The sequence below is a fragment of the Tamandua tetradactyla genome, chromosome 6 (genome assembly GCF_023851605.1).
Source record: "Tamandua tetradactyla isolate mTamTet1 chromosome 6, mTamTet1.pri, whole genome shotgun sequence".
Classification (NCBI taxonomy): domain Eukaryota; kingdom Metazoa; phylum Chordata; class Mammalia; order Pilosa; family Myrmecophagidae; genus Tamandua; species Tamandua tetradactyla.
The window spans coordinates 104,115,136-104,136,344 of NC_135332.1; the positions used below are offsets into that span (position 1 = coordinate 104,115,136).

The 21,209-nt window shown below is 40.0% G+C and overlaps 1 protein-coding gene across 8 annotated transcripts in view; it reads left to right on the top strand.

The window, feature by feature from the left end:
• CHD7 (chromodomain helicase DNA binding protein 7) overlaps positions 1-21,209 on the top strand; it is a 197,471-nt gene that overhangs the window by 122,855 nt on the left and 53,407 nt on the right. For all 8 annotated transcript variants that reach the window (XM_077166842.1, XM_077166843.1, XM_077166841.1 and 5 more), the window contains 4 exons: positions 4,513-4,654; positions 9,450-9,587; positions 10,725-10,790; positions 16,558-16,613. In XM_077166842.1, coding sequence (XP_077022957.1) covers positions 4,513-4,654; positions 9,450-9,587; positions 10,725-10,790; positions 16,558-16,613 — 402 coding nt within the window. The remainder of the gene's footprint in view (positions 1-4,512; positions 4,655-9,449; positions 9,588-10,724; positions 10,791-16,557; positions 16,614-21,209) is intronic.

Here is a 21,209-nt window from a genome sequence, read left to right on the forward strand (position 1 = left end):
GCAAGTGGAGGGTAGGTGGAGCCAGGTGAAGGACAGGTGGGGGCAGGTGGCCTTCAGACCTAGCAGCATCCTCCAAACAAGTCTCCCTTCAGATTACAAGGCTTGTCTTGCTGAGGGCTCTGCTTCCCTGTCACATAGGTAGTGAAGGGAGGTAAGGATGAGGAAATGAACAGACTTTGTGAGTAGGGAGGGGAAGCATGTAAATGGCATTCTTTTCAATGGGTTTAAAAAAATCTGTTTCACTCTGTTTTGTTGATGTGTTAGCCCTGTTGGTACTGAGCTACATAGGTGTTTCATTTTGGAGACAAGGAACGATGTGACGTTTCCATGAATAGGATAATGGGAAGTTCACTTAGAGCTATGCCTTGTTCCCAGTAAGGGCTGCGCTAGTACATGTGGTTGATATTGCTATTGCCCATAGTGTTTAATTAAAGTGATCAGCAAACATTGGGGGGCCTCCTTGGCTGGGCACTAGGAAGATAGAGGTAAGAAGATCCAGTTTATGCTCTTTTTGGGCTTTCGGTATATTTGACAATGCACATGCACATGCACACACATGCATCCACACATCCACATGCACACAGTGCTTTGATGTTGACACCCATAGTAGTGTTACCATTGATCTTGTGTGTTTGGGACACACCTTGTGTGGGGCACATTGTGCGGCATCCCTGTGGGGTGTGGAGTGCATGACTAGACTGGGGCAGCCAGAAGAACCTCCTCGACCTGAGGGATGTCCAGGCTGCATCTCAAAGGTTGGGGGAAGAGCGTAGGTGGGAGAGAGGTGTGTGCTTTAGGAAGTAGCTTGGTATGCCTGGGGTTTGGAGGGTGGTGAGAGGGCCTCGTACGGAGCACCCTGGGCTACAATGTAGAGGCTGGATGCCTCCACAGAAGGATGTGGTCAGGTTTGCATTTATTTTGGTGGCAGTGCCTCTGAGCTAGGGGATGCAGGGTTCAGAGCAGGCAGGGAGAGGAATGAGGAGAGATGTGGCTTCTTTGTGCTGTGGCATTGATGTAGCATTAGAAAGCATTTCTTCCCAGCACAGGCCTGCCTTTCTTTTCTTATGGCCTCACTCTGGCTGTGGAGGCCAGCAGGGGCTAAACCCAGGGACCCACCACCACTGCAGATGCTGGTTTAAGTTACGTTATTTATGAATAACGTCCTGAGCTCCCTGAGTGGAAGAGCTGTCTTTCTTGTGCATTCAGGCTTTTTCTGTAATTTGGATACATGGCTCCATGTTGGCTTGGACATTATTAAAGATCAGTTTTGACCTTTACAGATTTAAATGATGGCCACGAGGGTGGAGTGTGTGACCTTCCTCCACCCTCTGATGGTGAGCAGCCCTGAAGTGGCACGTTAGGGCAGGGAGAAAAGGGAGGTGGTCATAGCTTAGGTGGGAATCAGTGGGGGGGTGGAAAAGGAGTGTGGTTTGGGCTTGTGTGCGTGTTTGTTCTTTTGGCTGGTGATTAGGAATATTGGAAAAGAATTTTCTTCTATCCTTATTGCTTAATGATGTGATCCACAGTGAAGGGGGTCTTGTCTTTAATTCTCTGCGGTTAATTTGGCCCGAGAGAGTACCTTATCACACTTTGGCTGCTGCTCTGACTTGCCAGATGTGTGTGAATGTTAGCCTTGAACGTTAGACACCTTCAAGGTTTTCATGCACGGTCTCATCTAGAGCTCAGAACAAATCTTAGAGGAAGGTATAATGATTAACCTCATTTTCCAGATGAGAAAACTGAGGCTCAGGGAAAGCAAATAACTTGTCTAGGGCCACCAGTTGTAAATACCACAGTTGAAAGTTAAAGTCCGTCTGACTCACGTCAGTGCTTCTCCCTACCATCCTGTCACCTGCATTTGTTAAAAGAAAAATTTTGACTTTAGTGTTTTGGGCAGAGCAGTCCTAATATGTAACAGAAACTTGAAAATCCAAATTAGCTTATTGCAAAATAGAAGCAAAAGGCAATTTAACAATTTAACTAACTTTGTTTTGTCCTTTTTTTTGCATGGACAGGCACTGGGAACCAAACCCAGGTCTCCAGCATGGCAGGCGAGAACTCTGCCTGCTGAGCCACTGTGGCCCACCTTGTTTTGTCTTTGATTGTAATGTCTTGAGGTGGACAGTAAAGATTTTGTAGCTTTTAAAATAATCATTTCTTAGGGTATTTCCAAAAAAAAAATCATTTTGATTTTGTACATTGAGGTCACGAGAAGATGTTAACTTGGGAATGCTTAGTAGTCTCTGAACCACGGTAATAGCTCAGGGTTTACCGAGTTTAGAGATCTTGCAATAATTGGATCTGGTACTAGGTACTTCCTTGGCTCCAGGCTTTTTGTCTAAGCATTTGGAGAGGTTCTGCCTGACTTCTAACAATCTTGGAGGTTCCACATACTTCCTTCTCAGGAAGGGCAGATGGAAAGTCATTAGCACTTCTCTCCTTTAGCAAACCTGGGTTCGGCTGGTCCTGGAGACAGTGAGCCTTTCCTCTGGGATGGTGTACCCAGGGCTCGGCACCCACCACAAAATTAGATTGCGTGCCCTGCTCTGTTGTAGAGAGGTCACCAGGAACGGTACTTGCTGCCAACTTACTTTACCTGGCAATGGTTCAACTCTTTGACAGCCCTACCTCTGATTTAAACAAATTTGAGAAATATGTAAAGTTTTGGAAGCAGTTTTGCACTGATTTGATAAAAGAAACCACAAAACACTGCAGCGCAGGTGTTGAGAATGTTTGAAAGCTGATTGAGGGAAGCAGATGGCTTTAGTCAGTGGCACCCAGCCAAAAGAGCAGGTGCTGGTCATGTGACCGCTGGTTACCACGGCAATCTGATTGCTCTTGGCGTGCAGATGAAAGGAAAGGGGCCCAGTGTTCAGCTGGAGTATTGTATAATTTGTGGCAGTTAGAGCGGAAATAAATGCTGGAAATGGAGCCTCATAGTAGGGGAGACTTCTGTCCATGTGTAGCGTAAACACTAGGACAGTTGGACGAGGAATTGTTGTATGGATTTTTTTTTTTTTAATTTTAAAAATATTATGCTTTCTGGGGATCTTTTGCAGACTTAAAGTTTTCAGGACACTGGCTGCCCCTTCTTCCTTCTCCCCTCCTCCTTTTAAAATAAAGACAACTCTTTAATCCTAACTGCTGTTGACTGTGATCTAGAATTGTTTTATGCCACGTCCTTTTGTGGTTGTTTACCATGCTCAAATTTTAACAAAGCAAAATAACAACACGCTCTGAGTGTTCTTTCGAAAGAGCTAGTTGAAGACTGGAAACTATTTTATTTTCTAATTTGATTTTAGGTGCATGATGGATTCTTTATGATATTCACAGTACTTTTGCAATATTTTATGTGATACACGCCTGAAAAAGAAAAAGAAAAGATCAAGCATGCAAGCATAGAGGTGTCGTGGCTTCTTTTCCTTTTTTGCTCCTTGAGGTTGAGAAAAATGCCATTGAATGTATTCTGTCAGTACACTTTTCTGGGAATTTGGAAACTTCAACAGATAAACTTTTTAAAAATACATCTTTTGTTTTCAAAATTCATTAGAATTTTGGTCTCTCCAGAATAGCAAAAAATAACCGTCACTGAGCTTGACTTATTTTAAATGTTGGGTAGCAAATTGGGCAGTTTGGAAATTGAAATGGAAGGTAGCACTAAGTGTGTGTTGTAATAGGGTAGCATGAAAGGTTCGAAAGGTGATGATAATACTTAAAAAAAAAAAAGTCTTTAAAAATTTTCTTAAAGCTCATTCCTGTCTTTTCACTTATGGAACACTCCAATCCTGTTCATGGTTGACAGAGACACATGAAACATGTGTTTTAGTTATTGGGCTCACCTTGCTATATTTTTGTACTTCTGTAGCCTACTTTTTGGAAAGAAAGGCTAATTTTGACTAACTGCAAAAATGCAGCACCCAGATGAAGTTCATTTTTCATTAAGTTCCATCAGGTAAAATTATGTAGAATGGGAAATTGCTGTATATGTTAGTTATATTTTAAAAGAGTATAAGTTAGATAAAAATCTGACAACTAGTAGCACGGGTCAAAAACAGCATTTAAATAGATACCTGCAAAACTATCCACAAGAGACACGAAGGAGAAGATCATTGTATTCCTATTTTCCTTGGCAGTTTGTTTTTTTTAAAAAAAGTGTTCTTCATCTTAAAAACTGGAAGATGAAACTATTTTTTAACTTGACTTTTCATTACACCGTGGTATATTGGCAGTTTGCATTGTCTTGGTGAACAGATGTGCCATGGGTGGCGTTAGGAGTTTTTGCATGCAACTTATTTTCTAATTGCGACAGATATTTGCTAAAAGGTCATCAACATGGGGTTTTGCCATCCAAACTAATCAAGAGCACCACATAACTGCACGTGGTTGCAGTGTATGGATTTATTAACTGTCATTGATGCTTTAGGGATATTAATGTGGGAAATAGAAGGCGTGGGGCATGTTGAAAGAAACACATTCACAAGTGAGCACTAAGTGATCCACTTTGAATTCTAGTAATAAGAAACCTGATCCAGAAGCAAGTGCTTTGAAGAAAAAGGTCAACAAAGGAAAAACAGAAGGTTCTGAAAATTCAGACTTAGAAAAAACGCCCCCACCATCTCCTCCTCCTGAAGAAGAGGATGACCCAGGCGTTCAGGTAATATCGATATTCTGCCCCCCCCAACCCTGATTATTTAGCGCGGGTAACTCTAGACGGGGACGAAGGACGGCACCAGCCCTCCCCTTTGCCGTAGTGATGCTTTGAAGATATCTTTATTGTTGTCTGGGACATTTTATCCATAGTGATGAAGGCTGGAGGGTCAGTGAGAAATTAAACTCCTGACAGTCATGGTTTTACTGTCTTTGCCTCCGTAATAAATAAAAATGAGAATCTTTATTTCTGCAACTGTCTATTTTGATGTTTATACTTATACTATTGCTAATATGTGGTTAGCATACTGTTAATATGTTGGTTCATTTAAAAGCTTCATTCACGTTTTTAATTTTCTCTGAAGTTTCATTGCTTGTCAGTGTTTTTTTTCTTTTTATCTTTTTTTTTTTTCAGAATAAAAACCAAGACATAATTTGTAGCTTGTCTTAAGGTTTGTCACATCTGATGGCCAGAGTTGAAATATATGCATGTTCTATTGGAGTTTCCACGAACAAATCAGTGACTCTGTGGCTGGCAGTTTAGCAACATTTTCCAGTATTAGATTCTCCTGACTTTTGGAAAGTTTCATAGGAATCAGTTGGAAAAACGAGCCCCAAATTAAACATTAGGAACTTCAGTTCTTGTATATAAAGCACACCGACTTCCCTGCTTGGACTAAGAGGGGTCCTGACACATGACAGTTAAAATGATTTCCTTGTTAGTTTCCTGGAAGCATGCCAGGGCCGTCCGCTGGGATGGCTGGGAATGCAGCCTCTGTGAGTGACACGAGATGTCAGGGAGAGGCTCCTGGGTGTCCCATGGGGACCAGGAGGCCCCTAGAAGCTCCAGCGACTTCTCATCCTTTAGTGCATACTCAGTGCTGCCCAAATACACCCCTACTAAGTCACTTGAGAGAGACTCAGAAACAAAAATTTGTGATCTGTAGCTCTATTCTAAAGAATTTCAGATATCTTTAGTAGGATTCCCTGTTACCTGTAACATCCAAGCTAAGAGGATTTGGAAGGGAAAGGCTGGGAGGGGGAGAGAGAGAGAGAGAGGAGTGCACATGTGTTTTGGTTTGGTCTGGTGTGTAACTAATGGAGTACCTCTGGTAATTGGGGTTCATTTTATTAATTTCCTTTTATTTTACACATCAGTGAAAAGACATTGGAAAGGTAAGTAATTTTATTTGTTGTTTATTTTTGTTTTTACTTGCCTAGGGAGTTTAAAACTAAGGTATTTTAACAGTTTTGAATTTCATTTTTATACTTAAGGGTGTTTTTTTCCTGATTGTGTATACTTAAAGTAAGACCTTCATGCTAATAGTATTTGCATGATATTAAGATTTATTCACACCACTCGAGGAAGTTCTCTGTCTTGGAAAGGTGTTCTTTCCACATACCTCTTCTGTTGTTTAAAAGTCTGTCTGCATTAGTGCAGGTAGAAATGAACTATCTGAAATACTAGTTATGTTTTTTTTTTCTTGCATTTCAGTTATAGAAAATGCTGATCAATCCAAATGATGTCAGTGCAGCCTTTCTGATTGGCTGATGCTGACCTGTTGTGGCTCAGAAGCTAATACAAGCGGTCACACAAGTCCCTCAGTTTTAAAGACAGTTCTTTCTTGGTGTCTCAGGCACATAAAGTGATGCCGGCTGGTGTTTACTTTGTTTCTTCCTGTAACACATGCATGAAAAGCTTAGAGTAGAATTCTTGAGTTTTGTGATTGATTTTAAACTTTAGTAAATGCCACGTGTTTTTTTTTTGGGCATGGGCAGCCACTGGGAATCGAAGCTTGGTCTCTGGCATGGCAGGTGAGAACTCTGCCACTGAGCCACCGTTGCCCGCCCTGCCATATGATTTTAACTAACTAAAAACTGTGTCAAAAGCACTGCAACAGCTAGATCATAGAAACGCATTTAAGTCTTCTCTATCTTTTCTAATGTAGTCCAAATTTAAAAATAGAATCCCCTAAAGTAAACCTATTAGTTTAGTGTCAATTTGGAAGTTTTGAGTGATGGTTTACATACAATTCTTGCATTTCATCTTGATCCACAAATTTTTTTCAGTAATAATAGTGTAACAGGTCGTAATGGAAACATTAGGTAAGAAATCATTTAATTTTTAAAAAAATAATTTATATTGGGCAATTTTAAAAGGAACCTTGATACCCCAAATGAACAAACTTAAGATCAATTAATATTTAAGAAGTAGAGAAGCCATATAGTAGTTTAGAAATTCAGGACATTGAGTTCTAATTTTATTTTGGGTTGCTTTTCCTCTTTTTAAGGAACCTTGTATGCAGCATTTCACTAACGCAAGCATTACTGCACCAGATGAATAGTGAAACCTTTCGCCTAGAAGTTATATCCACCAATACATAAATTTCTATTAAAAAAAAAAGAAAAGCTGGCTGGGTTTTTTTTTTTGAATTTTTTTTATTACTTAAAAAAAAAAGAAATTAACACAACATTTAGAAATCATTCCATTCTACATATGCAATCAGTAATTCTTAATATCATCACATAGATGTATGATCATCATTTCTTAGTACATTTGCATCGATTTAGGAAAAGAACTAGCAAAACAATAGAAAAAGATATAGAATGTTAATATAGAGAAAAAAATAAAAATAATAATAATAATAAATAAATATGTATATAAAAAAAGGAAAAAGAAAAAAACAAAAGACACAAACAAACAAGCAAACAACAACAAAAAAAACTATAGCTCAGATGCAAAAGCTGGCTGTTTTATTGACTGGACTATTTCCCTACCATCAGAGTGGGGTTGATGTTAAGTGGCTTTGTCTAGACCCGACCAGGGGAGCTGAGTTACCCACACTGGAGGAATACCACGTGGCTCCAAGCCTGGAGACCTGATAAAACATCCCAGGAGTATCGTGCATGGCCCACTCCTTACGGGAATGGTGTAAAGATGAAAGTATAAATTAGTCCATTTTAATTTAAATTGACGTGTCAATGAAATACAAATACCATGCTAAATGTCACAATATGGAAATGCTGGTCTTGATAACAGTATTTGTGTCCCAGAGAAACTGGCAAGTCTGAAGGTGAGGGGTGGAAAAGCGGGCACAAGGGCAGGAGTCATTCTCGGCCAGCTTTAGAAAGAGAGGGCAGAAGCTGCCACGACTGCGGGACCTTGGAGCCTTGTTGCTCTCTGGGGTTCTTTTGGAGAGGTGGAGCTGCCAGTTGCATTTGGTTGGCATCCATACGTGCCTCAGCGTGTTCTTACATGCTCTAAATGAATTCCCTCGTGTGCCCTCGCAGTATCCTTGGGAGGCAGTGATCATCACTGATCCCATCCTACAGACCAGCAAACCAGGGCCCAGGAAATAACTTGTCCGAGGTCATCTGGATCAGCCACTTGTCTTCACGATGGGGGAGTTTGCCTCTCTCTGCTGAATTCACAAGGCTCTTTAGAAAGTTTTGTTTCCTCTTAGAAAAAAGTTTATGTGCATTGCTTTTCTCATGTGTTTTCATTTCTTCGGGTACTTTGCAGACTCATTCTATAGTTTGTAATATGCTTTCCTCCATCAGCAATTTAAAACTAATGTGTCATTTTCAAACTAGATTTTTGTCACATACACACAGTAATGAAAAGATTCCTTTCTCTCATATTAGCTTATAAAGTTAATTCTTTGCCAAATAATGTTGAACAATATAGAATTATTTTTAAACAAAAAGTGCATTTACTTCTCTCCTCAGCAGTAGCAGCTACTCACAATTTGTTATGCATATTTTCAGATTTTTTTTTTCTGTAATTGAAAGCATATGCATTCAGTTTTTGGGCCAGTATTCGTTGAGGCATAGAGAAATGAGCAGAATATACAGCACCTTGATCTTAGGGAGTTATGTATTGATGTGCCACACGTACAAATAAGCACACATGGGTTTCTATTTCCTATCTGAAATAGAATCATAAGCTGCCTATTGTTATGTGATTTGTTTTCCTTTTTATTTAACAATTTATCTTGGACATAGTTCCGAGCTACATTAGATAGTTTACTAGAAGAGCAATTGCTGGCTTAAAGGATTGACAGGTTTTAAATTTTTGATGGTTCCTCCCTCATTGTCTTATACAGACTGTACCAGTTTCTATTTTGACCCACAGGGGTGTGAGATTGGGTTCATAATCCTGTTAACACTGGCTAGTATCAATCTTTTACATTTTAGTCTGAGTGGTAAAAAAAAAAATTAAATTAAAAAATGTAAAATCATTTATCACAGTCCTTCATTACACATTCTGCCAACCAATCCTTCATCCTTTCAAAATTTTAGAGAATGTTTCTTTTAGGATCAAGATAAAAATGCAAGCCTTCCATTTTAATAGCCTTCTGCAAATATTATGGGTACCTTGGATGATACTTCCATGGTATTTGTATAGAACTTTATCGTTTATAGATAATCTTCTAATACATTCACATGATTTTAAAAAAAATTTTTATCATGGAAAATATTACAAAACATACAAAAGTAGAGAAAATAGTATAATGATTCTGGGTACTCAGCGCCCAACCTCAATATTGCCTTCACGTGTGATTGCCACAATTCCTTAGCAGGGATAAGATTTGTTATTTCCATCTTCCAGTGGAAGGTCACGTCGCTGTAAGTACCAGACATCTGATCCCAGATATCTTTCCATCTTCATTATGCTTGATTTACAGGAAAAAGTTATAAGTTTCTCTTTAAGATTGATTTTTTAAGAAAAATGCATCTTACCATATAAAGGATAGCTGTGGTTGCTTTTTAACATCCGCTCTGTTGGGGCTTTCTTTTAGAAGCGACGTTCCAGCAGGCAGGTGAAGAGGAAACGGTACACCGAGGACCTAGAGTTCAAGATCTCCGACGAGGAGGCAGAGGACGCCGAGGCTGCCGGGAGGGACTCCCCCTCCAACACCTCTCAGTCGGAGCAGCAGGTTAGCTCCCAGCCTTGTGCAGCCCGGGGGTGTGCTTTAAACGGTGAGCTGGGCATGCTGCAGCCAGCATCTGAGGATGACACCTAGGCTCCATGCTTTCAGCTGGGGAGCGCTGGACTCAGCCCGGTTAATGCATCATGTGAAATCAGTTGGTTAGGTGGTACCTTTTAAAAGGCCCTGTTCACCAAAATTTAGTTTTATACTAGCTGGTGATACGTAATTTGACACAGTTTTGGAGAATTAATGGTCTCTGCTGAGGGAACGTCTGAGTTGGGATACAAGAAGGCTGAATTCACCTCTGAGAATTCAGTGCGATAGCTTCCAAGATTTTAATAAACCACTCAGGCTTGTCTCCTGCTGCTTGGCGCCATAAGAACCCCTTTATGAAATTACTGCCTCATAGTACCCAGCAGGGCACACTTTATTTGTGCAATGTAAATGATGGATAAAATAGTCTGTATAAAATGTGCGTAGTAAGGTAGGATTGATTATTGCACAAATCTTTTTTTTTTTAAATAATATTTCTTAGCATTACTATTTAGTTAGTGAACTGGTAACCCATTGAAAAGTATATTAAAAGCAGTTCTGTGTTTTGTTTGGTGATTTGTGCTATGTTAAGTTGGTTTATAATGTTTATAGATAAAAGTTGCTGTCAAGAATAGAATGATGAGTATATATGCCCCATGGATATAGTCGAAGAATTTTTTTTTTTTATTCTCGACTGCTGTCATGTGGAGATTGTTTTCTCTTGGCAGCTAGAGTTCCTGGTTCTCCCTGGCTTTAGGGGCCCATCCCAGTCCACGTAAATTAAACCACATCATAATCAGGAAGTAATAAACACAGATCTTCCCTTTGCCTTTCCGTACAGTGAAATTTTTAGTCTTTCCAGTTGTATTTCCTACTGGTGGTAACAGTGTAGTCAGTAATTTAAAGGGTGTGAAAGTTTAGGCAAAAGAAAGTGATTTCTTGGGCGGGCAGTGGCTCAGCAGGCAGAGTTCTTGCCTGCCATGCTGGAGACCCGGGTTCGATTCCTGGTGCCTGCCCATGCCCAAAAAAAAGGAAATGATTTCTTGCTTTTTCTAGCTTCGAATGAAATGTTTTTTCTTTTGGATTGACTCATGCTGTTTTGTTTTTTAGGAATCTGTTGATGCAGAAGGTCCAGTGGTAGAAAAAATCATGAGTAGTCGTTCAGTAAAAAAACAGGTAAATACCATTCAGAGTGATCAAAATCTGTGGTGTGTGTGTAAGACTCTTGAATTATTTTTTGCTTTATAATTTTCTTTTAAAATTCCACTATTATAAAACAAAGCATCTGGTGATATTTCAAAACCTGTCATATTCATTAGCACAGATTAAATCTTTGTGGGATATTTAGCCCCAAATAAAGTTAAAAATCTATCAAATGATCAATGTTTTGGATAAAATCAAAATGCATCAGATGATCAATATTACTCTAATACCACTTAGAGTAGGCAAGACACTCAAGTCTCCAAAGAAATGTGTAGAACTTTAGCAATAATAGGCAGCATATACTGTTCATAAATATTGTGCATAAAAATCATAAATACGGATCCGCCACTCATCTCCCTTAAGAAGGCCCCCCCAACCCCCTGCACTAGAGTGGAAGTTACATTTATCATTTTAACGAATGTTTTCTCGTGCTTTTTGTAACATTTTTTTGTATACGATTGAAATATCCATTGGCATCTTAATTGCCAGTGCAGAGGTGAAGTACAGGCTATATCAGTGCAATTTTTGAATATAATATGACTTACCCTTCTGAATTATTCAACTTTCGTGTTGATTTGGAAAGGCAAGCTCAGGTCTCACTCATTAGCCCTGCAGCCCTGCCTCTGTGTCGTTCCCTCCTACTCTTGATAGAGAACTCCAATAGCTCTGTGCCTGTTTTTGCAGATAGAGAGCCCCCCATCAGACCTAACCACCTCATTTCTTGCCCAGTTTAAGAAAATGCTTTACTTAGTGTGATGAGTTGCATAGACCTTTAGGCTAACTTCACTTGTCCTCCTCACTTTTGGTTTTTGGTCTCTCCAGACTGGTTTCCATTGGATACGTGTGCCTGCCTTTCAGCTTGAATCTTTGCCAAACCCACAGTTGTTCTTTTTATTTGCTTTCAAGGTGGAAGAAGTACAACTTCATTGTTTTGACATGTGGAAGAGGTTTCTTAGTAAAATCTAGACAAAGTGTAACTTCTCAGCGAGTGACAGGGAATGGTGGACTTACGGGACCTAGAATGAAATCACAGGCTTGTTAGATAGAAGTGCTCTTATCTAGAGAGCCTTGAAAATTTCATGGCACCAGCAGTAAGCTCCTCTTGGCTTTTGTTGCAATACCGTTTGCTTTTCTGTTGTATGGTTAAGGTATGGGTTTTTATCAGCCTATACAACCCTAGTTCATTAGAAAATAAGCAAAAGCAACTTACCAAGATGTTTCCAAATTGAGTTAGAGGGGTTGGGGAGTGTGTAAGGGTTATCCGTGACTCTTTGAAAGTGAGAATTTCCTCCCTGATGAATCAAATGATAAAGTCTCAGCCAAATTTCCCACCTGTTCAAGCAGAAAGGAGCACTATTTAACTCATTAGTAAGGTTGCATTTCTGTCCTACTAATGACTGTACAACTGTTAATTTGTGAATTGTAGATATATGGGAAAATTTAAATACTTGACATGCTTTAAAGAATAATCCCCTCCACTGAATTGGATTGACTTGTTTGAGTAAATAGCATGTGGTTTGGATGGGGTATATTAATTTTCATTCAATTGATAGTCCTTCAGTCGGCATACTCAGCAGGTTTGGGGGTTGTAAATCGTAATTAGCTCTATTATTCAGAGAATAATTACTTAGACTTTGCATTATGTAGGACATTGCTTTTTCTTTCTGCTTTTCCCACTGTAGGGTTTCTTGTTTGTTCATTTTTTTGGTAACTACCCTTTAAAAGATAGGGGCCTGTGCTTTAGGAATAGGTATTATTACCATTTACAGATCACCAGGTTTATCTCATCATAGGAGATTAAAAATCACTGTGACTGTACACATGGGTAGTGTTTTGTGGAATTGGTGAATTTAGGGTTGGAGAAAATTAATGGGAAGATTCCTCTGAAGGGGTGGTAGGCCTTGAGGTATAATTTAAAGTAAGGAAGAGATGTGGAACTTATTGAATTGCTCGCAGATGTTTGGTATATCTTAAAGGGCCATCAAAAAGATGATAAGGTACTCAACATTAGAAGGCACCAACTTCTGTAAACTGCTTATGTTCTCAAGATAGTTGCTTTAGTTATCAGGTTTAATAACATTGGAGGAAAGAAGCAAAAGGAAATTTGAGACTTTCCTGTGGGTTCCGGTCGGGCCTGCCGGTGTGATTTCTGTGTCTGTGAGTAATTGCAGAGGGTCCTGAGGAGGCGTCTCTGTCTCCCCCGGCAGCTCTCTAGCAACTGCCTTGGAGCTCCTCGACCCCACACGGTGCCTGGCACACGGTGGGGTCTCAGTGAATGTTTTCCACGTGACGTTGACCTCATCAGTGCAGCTTGTGAAGGCACCCCATCCAGGTCGGCCTGGCTCAGGCATCCTTGTCATTATAGAACCACAGCGGTGATTGTGAGGCCCGATGGGAAGGGCGCAGTGGACGCTCGGGCCTGAGCTTTGAGGAGATAGACGAATGAACTTCTCCACTGCGCACAGGTTCATTCTTTCGTATTCTCCACGGTCACTCACTCGGTAGTCCTTCCTACCCTGAGCCAGCCGTCTCTGGGGAACAACAGCTCAAACCCTTTTTGTCTAAGAAGGTCAAAATAGTTTTAAAGTGAATTCTGACTGTGCTCGTTAAAACTATGATATATTTTCTTTTCGGGAGCTTATTTTAAATTTTGCTGTTTGTTTTTATCTTCTTTAGCTGAACGCAGTAATAACAATAACAAAAAACAAAACTGTGTGTGAGAGAGAGAGAGAGAGAGAGAGAGAAGAAGGCAGAACTCTTAATCCCATTCAATGGTGTGTCCTTATTTTCTCCCTAAGTGATGTCTGATTTGGCATCTCTGGTATAGTGTGCGGGATGTTAGACCAGAAGTGGGAAGGGATTCGTGTCTGGATCTTACTGTCATCCTTTGCTGAGGTGCTTTCTTATTCTTCTGAACATGATTTCACACATTTTTCTTTTCTTTTTTTTTTTTTTCCTTAAAAGTTTAGCTTTGTTTCTCTAGTCTGACTACTTAATGTAGTCATAGAATGTTAGGAAAGGTCATTCATTCTGTTGGTCACAGAATTTTTAGCTGTTTTAGGTTTCATGTGAAAAAAGGGGCTGATTAATTGCGTGATCAAGCTTTCTATTTCATGGGAACAGTGGGACAGACAAATACGACTTAGTATGTTTGGAACTTAAAATTTCATATGATTACTAAGGATTTCCATACACTGTTTTGGAGTCTAAAGAAAAAAGGTATACACATTTCTCAGAAATACTCTCTTGAACACATAGTTACTTCAGAGGGCTCTCAGCTTTTTAATGGTAACTGTCCAAGAAAGAAGTTTGAGTATTTCCTGTGTGAAAATAGTGCTTTGACTCATTTATTCTTCAGATAAGCTCATTACAGAATAGCTCCTGGAATTTGTTCAGGGCTGGGCATAGCAGGGACTCTTTTTGGCCCTCACCAAAGCTGGTCAGAGTGACTGCCATTCCATGAATAATTAAAATGTGTTCCTGAAGGGATATGAATTCACGCACTTTTGTTAACTGTCTTGCTGTTAGTAAAGCAGAAGAGGTCAACGCATCGCATTTATGTAAAGCGAAAGGGGAAATACAGCTCTGTATTTATAGTTCTAGGGGCAGAAGGTGGGGCTCGAAACTGTATGGGCAGTTAAAGCACGGCATTCTGTTTTGGGACACCCAAAAGAAATAGGCGTCAGCTCCCAGTGCTGCCACATTAGGTCTCAGAACCTAACTGGCTCCTCTAAGATGACTGCAGACCCTCGTCAGGCATCTCCTGGTGGTGTTCCAGAGGCACTGCGGATTGTGACAAGAGAGTGGGTATTGATGAGAGTTGGGGACAGACAGTTGATGGCCGTGGTAAGAGTTCAGGCTTTCTGGGAACAGAATGGTGATTGCATGAAACCTGACTCTTCGATAAACAGTTGTGCCTGCATGCCTTTGTGTCCACTAAGAAGTTCCCGGGTGGTGAGACCGTTAGGATGAGACGGAAAGGGCAGTAGTAAGGAAGAAAAGAACGAAAAGGAGGAAATTGTAGCAATGATAAGGCTTCTCCTTTTACTACCTCCAGGATGCATAATTTTGAAAATTTTTTGCAGAATTTAAGCAAATGTGAGTATCGAAAGAGTAAAAGCAGGACCCTAGGCCTTTGAGCTGCACTCCAGGCTCGCGTCTCAGGAATTGCCATCAGAAGCACCACGAGAGCTAGTCCTGCCCTTGCCCTCCACCTCCCTGGGCTTCTACCCTCCTTACCTCTGACTTTCTCCCGAGTCTGGGTCTATGCAGGCTATGTATCTTGACGTGACTGCTGAGGTGTGAGCAGAACAGAGGACGGTGGGGTTGGAAGGTGATTGCTACCTATACTGACCAGAATTCACCTGTCAGTGAATTTCACGTTTATTTCCTGAAGGCATCCAGCAAACTTTTTTTTTTTTTCACCATTTTGGACAAGACTGAAAGCCTGGGACATCTATGGTGTCTTGAACACCTTGATTTAAAAAGTGGGCTCATAGCAGTGGCCTGTCATAGATGCATTAGGGCAGAATCAGATATTAGTGGGTATTGGCCACACTCCTGGATATCTTTTTTTTTCTTATATATTTTTTTATTCCATTGGTGGTCTCTAGGCAGGTGAGAAAAGGGTTTAAAATTCAGGTTCAACTGCTACAGGTGAGAGTGCTAAAGAAAAGTTACATCCATGATCTTCTGCAGCAGTTTGGAGGTTAGGGGTTGAGGGCAAGATTCCTGTAGAAACCTTTGCCCTTTTGTGTTGTCCCTGCTGTGCTCCTAGGTGCCTTTCTTTTCCACTGGGGCCTCTCTGAGGCAGAGTAGCAACCCCCTGTGACCTCAAGGCTGGTTCCCGCGCTCTTTTAGGAGTATCAACGCAATCCCTAAACACCTGTAAATGCTTTTAAACACCTGTGTATGTTTTATACCCCTGATTTATCCGATCAACAAGAAAATTACATGTTGCAACTTTAAACACCCTAAAACCAAAAGAAAAAAAAAAGCATCTTGTAAAGAGACACCTAAAATATCTCCCGAGCATCACCTTCTTCCACTGCAGTAAGTGGGCTCAGGGAAGATTTCAGAGAGAATCTCTCCACCACGGACTCGTGATTTGGCCGATGGGTACCAGAATCTCAGCCTCACCTCAGTGCAGTATTTAGCGCATTAATTTTATTTGGCTGCTATGTGTGCGAGACATCTTGTCTGAGAGATTTTAATTGTACCATTGAGGAAAACTAAAGCTATGACTACTGATGCATTGAAATTTCAGCATCAGAACAAGGCTCAGTTTTATATGCTTTCCTGTTTAGAGTTATTAACTATATGGCGGAATAGATGTCTTTTAAATATTTTAAAACATTACAAAACCCACAATGTAAAGTTGCCACGAGGCAGCCAAAAATAATACATATGGCATTCAGGAGAGCAGTTGCTAATTGGCCGCTGCCTGAGAAAATGGTACACTTGGCGTCTACTTAACACTGTGGGTTTGGCCGAAAGCCAGATTTGGGGTCAGGTTGCTGTGAATGAAGCTGTGTGTGGTTAGGGAGGAGTTAAAGTGATTCATGCCCTAGAAGTTACGGCCCACCGCGCCCAGGAGTGAGTGGGCCGGCCGTGACCCCACGGTCCCTTCCTTAAAAAGTAGTCTTATGGTGCCTCTGTCCTCCCTCCCGTGGGCTCCCGTGAATCCCTTTTGGTTTTAAGGTGGTTTTAAGCCTGCTCCTGAACTTTTCTTCTGTTGCAGAAGGAATCTGGAGAGGAGGTAGAAGTCGAAGAATTCTACGTGAAATACAAAAACTTGTAAGTAAATTGAGACTTTTTTTTTTTTAAGATTTTATTTTCGAAGGGTTCAACTATTTACAAAATAATTGGGAAATTAAAAAAAATAAATAACACCTAGGAACTGGGAAGTTTTGGCATGGTTTTTTGGTGCCTTAGAGGCCATCTCCTACTGTCTTTGTATCTTGGATATTTTATGAATTTCATTTCTCAGGAAAGAGTGTAATGGAGGTAAAAGTTGACCGGTTGTCTGTGTAACCCGGAAGTTCTTCTCAGAAGGGACAAAAACTTATATAAGAATAGAAAAAGGAGTAAAAGTGTTACTTGCTGTCCTCTGAGAATGAATCTTCCTTTCTGAGGCAGCTCTGCACCCGCTCACTGTTACATGGGAAGCCCAGCAGGTGAGACTGGAGCGCCACTATCAGCAGAAGGCTCTAGAAAATCAGGGACGTCACTGGCTTTTTAAAATGCAGATTTTAAAATGCAGGCCCCGGGGTTCCTTGTTTACCGGAGCTTTTTTGTTTTGTTTCTGATCTTTTTAGTGGATTTGAGTTTATGTAACTGTTTTGAAAACTGACTTGGGAAACACAGAGCGGTATGGTCTCTGTCGACTCTGCACCATAAATGTAGATGAGCATCCCTGATGCTCCCTGCAGGAGGAGGAGTGAAAAAAATTACCTGAGGCAACTGGTAAAGTCTGTTGATGCTGTTAGTGCTTAGGCGACTGCCATCAACCATCCGCATTTTAGGGTGATTTCAAATGATCCAGAGTCACCATGTTTATGAAAAGGCCAGGAGACTACCTCAGAGCCAGGTCCGTGAAGACCATGTAAATGTTTTCTTGTTTTTTCTTAGACCAAGACTCCAGTCTTATCCTAGATTCCATGCACCGGAAATGTATCAAGCTCTTTGGTTTGACTTAGCAAAAGTCTTGATTCTGCAATCGAGACCCCTGGGTGCTGCCACTACAGGTGTGGACTCCCCACCTGAAAAGCAAGTGTGCTGGGACTCGGTGCAGACCTTCTCTCCTGGCTCTGCAGTTGGCACTCCTCCCTGCAGAGGGGCAAGGCTGCGCAGATGGCCCATGCTTGTTAAGGCTCTCCAAACTGGCTTTGCAAAGTGTGTCATAGAAAACTTAGATATCAGTGTTAGGCCAAATTCCCTGTACTTTAAGGAGTTATTTATTTTTGTGAGTCTTAGGAATTACTTAGCATATAACAGCTTCAGATTGGCTCTAGCAAGAAGTACAGCACGTTTGGACTATTTTGGCGAGCCGGCCGAGCTCATCGTCCTCCTGCAGGAGACTGAGGCTGTTTTCTAACCTAGATAACAGTCACAGACAAGGACAAAACATTCTCTGATAACGTAGGAATTAAATTTTGTAATGTCGCTTTTAAGACAAAAAACCATATTTGTAAATTCTAGGGTTTAAAGAGAGACGTTTGTGAGTTGGAGTCCAAACAGCTTAAAAACATTGAGTCCACTCTAGGGATAGGAAAGCAGCAGGCCCCAGGGTTCCTGTCTTCTGTCTTCCTCTGATCAGCACTAAGTTAAACGAGTGGGCTTCAAGGAGGTGTGGTGAGCACATCTTCCACCAAGGGAAAAGGTGGAGTCTCTGTGGCATGTTACTCTGAGGGTTCAAGGAAATAAAAAGTGCTCAGAAGATGTTAGCTGTCCTAGCCATTTTACCCTTGGAGCACGCTGAGCTGTGCACATGGAAATTATGCCTGTTTGTTGTAGTTCTGTGAGGAGAGTGCAGGGGTGGGTGAGGGGGAAGACTGGGTGGGTCTGGGGGTGGCAGTTCTCGTGGACATTGACCAATTCAGAACTAGAGCCAAGAACTTTAAGTATTGATTGCCAAAAAAAAAAAAAAAACAGCAACCCTAGAGAGATGTCCAAATCATTGTGTGGCAGTGGGGCCTGAGGTGCCTCAATTCATGTAAAACATTTAATGTAGATTATAAACCCCAGAGCACAACAGGCACAGCCTGCCTGGCCAGACCATGTCACCCACCGTCCTTGGTCATTCACTTGAGATGAGGCAATAGCCACCCTAAAAAATAGCTTTCCTGTGTGATATTATTGAGATCTAAGGGACTATTAGATATGATAATGGTTGCCAAAGGGTGATTTACTATTCCATTATTCCTTTTAAATTTATGAATTGGATTTCTCCTGTGAGGATGAGCTTTACCTTCTTGCCTGTATATTTATAGCTATAGACTTGTGGATTCTTATTTTAGTCGGCGAGTTATAATTCTTTATCATAGCATTATGTGCTTTGCTCACATCACCCCAGACTGTGCCAGTGGGCGCCCCTTATAGCTGGCTCCTGTGTCCTTTTCCTTGGTTTCTATCATTCTTTGATTACCTCCCTACTCTCTGGCCCCATGAGATATAAGACTTGTCTTCTAATTTCCTTGTTTCCATCCTGGAATCAGCAAATTTTCCAAGGAGTGCTAGTCATTTTTATTGGATTTGGGCACTAAGGTGCTTATTGCTGCTGGGAAATTGTTGCTTTTAGGACCTGTCAATAGACAGGGCTAGGAGGGATGTGTGTGTGCGCGCGCAGGCGTGTGCTCGTGTAGATGTACACACACAAATACATGCATATTTACACAATTTTTTTAAATTGTGAATAACACACACACAAAAGCAATAGATTTCAAAGCACAGCAGAATGATTAGTTATAGAGCAGATTTCAGTGTTTGGTATTGGTTATAGTTCCATAATTTTAGATTTTTCCTTCTGGCTGCTCCAAGATACTGGAGACTAAGAGAAATATCAGTATAATGATTCAGAAGTCATATTCATTTGTTAAATTGTCATCTTTTATAACTCCTCCTCCGCCTTTGGTCTTTTTTTTTTAATTACATGTATGTGTATTATACATATATTTATGTATAAATATATTCACGTCTATCTACCTGTCAGCAATGGAAGACAATACCTTTCTATTGATATTTCTGGTTCTAATTGAACACCATTGGGTTCAGCCTATTTTTTCCCCCTTTCCATATTGGTAACTCCCTTTCCAACTATGAGAAGTCTAGGTCTGATGATTCATAATATGTTTACTTAAGTGTTATTACCAGATGATACAGTAAGTGGTTTCAGAATAACTAACCCCTATTTCTGTGAGAAAGAAGCCTGCCAACTAGAGTTCAGTATTTAGAGTTTTTAGTCTTTTATTAAAAACTTCAGCTTCATGGGCTAAATACTTGGTTCACAACTTGCTTTAGTTGGTTTTTCTTCTCCATCCCCCGTTGTGTTACTTATTTAGTACACTGTTGAGTTCATTTTCTTCTGTTTGTCTTACATTTCAGTCCCTGTCCCCCATCCTTATTGATTTTATTTATTTTCATTTTCATTTTTTTCAAGTCAGTGAACCATTAGCATGGTTGAAAAAGTCAGAACTATATGCAAAAGGATGCTCAGAGAATGCCATCCAGCTTTCTCTCTCTCCTTTCTACCCAATTCCTGCCCACCTCTTCAGGAATCTTATAATCTCTTTTGTAACTTTTTACATGAGTGTGTAGCTGGAAATATATTATTTTCCTTTCTCTCGCAAAAGATAACGTTCTATCAGCGTTCTTTCTTATACTTTTGCATTTTGCTTTTATTTTAAAAGAAAGTAATATATTTCAGAGGCATAAGAAGCTAAATATCAGTTTTTGACATAATTAGAATTGTGCTTTCAAATTAATATACGAGTTATATTGCTTGGCCATTAGGATCAATTATAAAATTAATAATAATAATACAGTTACCAAAAGTTATAATATTTACTATTATTGAGCCTTGTCTACGTGTCAGGAGTTTTATAAAGCACTTTACATATATTATTTATTTAATCTCTCTTAAAGTTCTGTGAAAAGATTCTAGTATTATCCCATTTTATGGTTGAGGTCAGTGAGCACAGCTATCTCAAATAGTTTTCCATGGGCTCATTTTTAATAAGTGATGCAGTAGGTTTTTTTTTTCTTTTTTGTTAGAAATTACGTATATACAAAAAAAGCAATAAATTTCAAAGCACATCACAACAATTAGTTGTAGAACAGATTTCAGAGTTTGGTATGAGTCAGAAAATCCACAATTTTAGTTTTTTACTTGTAGCTTTTCCAGCAGTTTTATTGAGACATATTCACATATCATACAGTTCATCCGAAGTGTACCATCTTTGGCTCACAGATTCCTCACATGTTGTGCATTTCCTCACCACAATCAATTTTAGAACATTTTCATTATAAAATAACATTTAAAAATCATTGTTTTTTTTTAAACTGATCAATTGGTTTTATTTCCCTAAGCTTAATTTCATGTTTTGTGTTGTATGCATGTTAATTACATATAATAACAGTGAAGCTTATAGTATGAATCGCTTGGATAACATAGAGCACTTTTTATAAGCAACTGTGTAAAGCACATTTTCTCTATTTAAACCTTTTAAGACACTTGTTTTACTGCCTGTCAAAATACATTCATAAATGTACAGGAGAAGCAGTATTCATAAGTGCACAAGAGAAGCAATATTACATTTAATGGAAACCTCCAAAAAATTAATTACAACGTGATGCTATAGAATCTACAAATAAATAATGGGGACTAAATTGTTT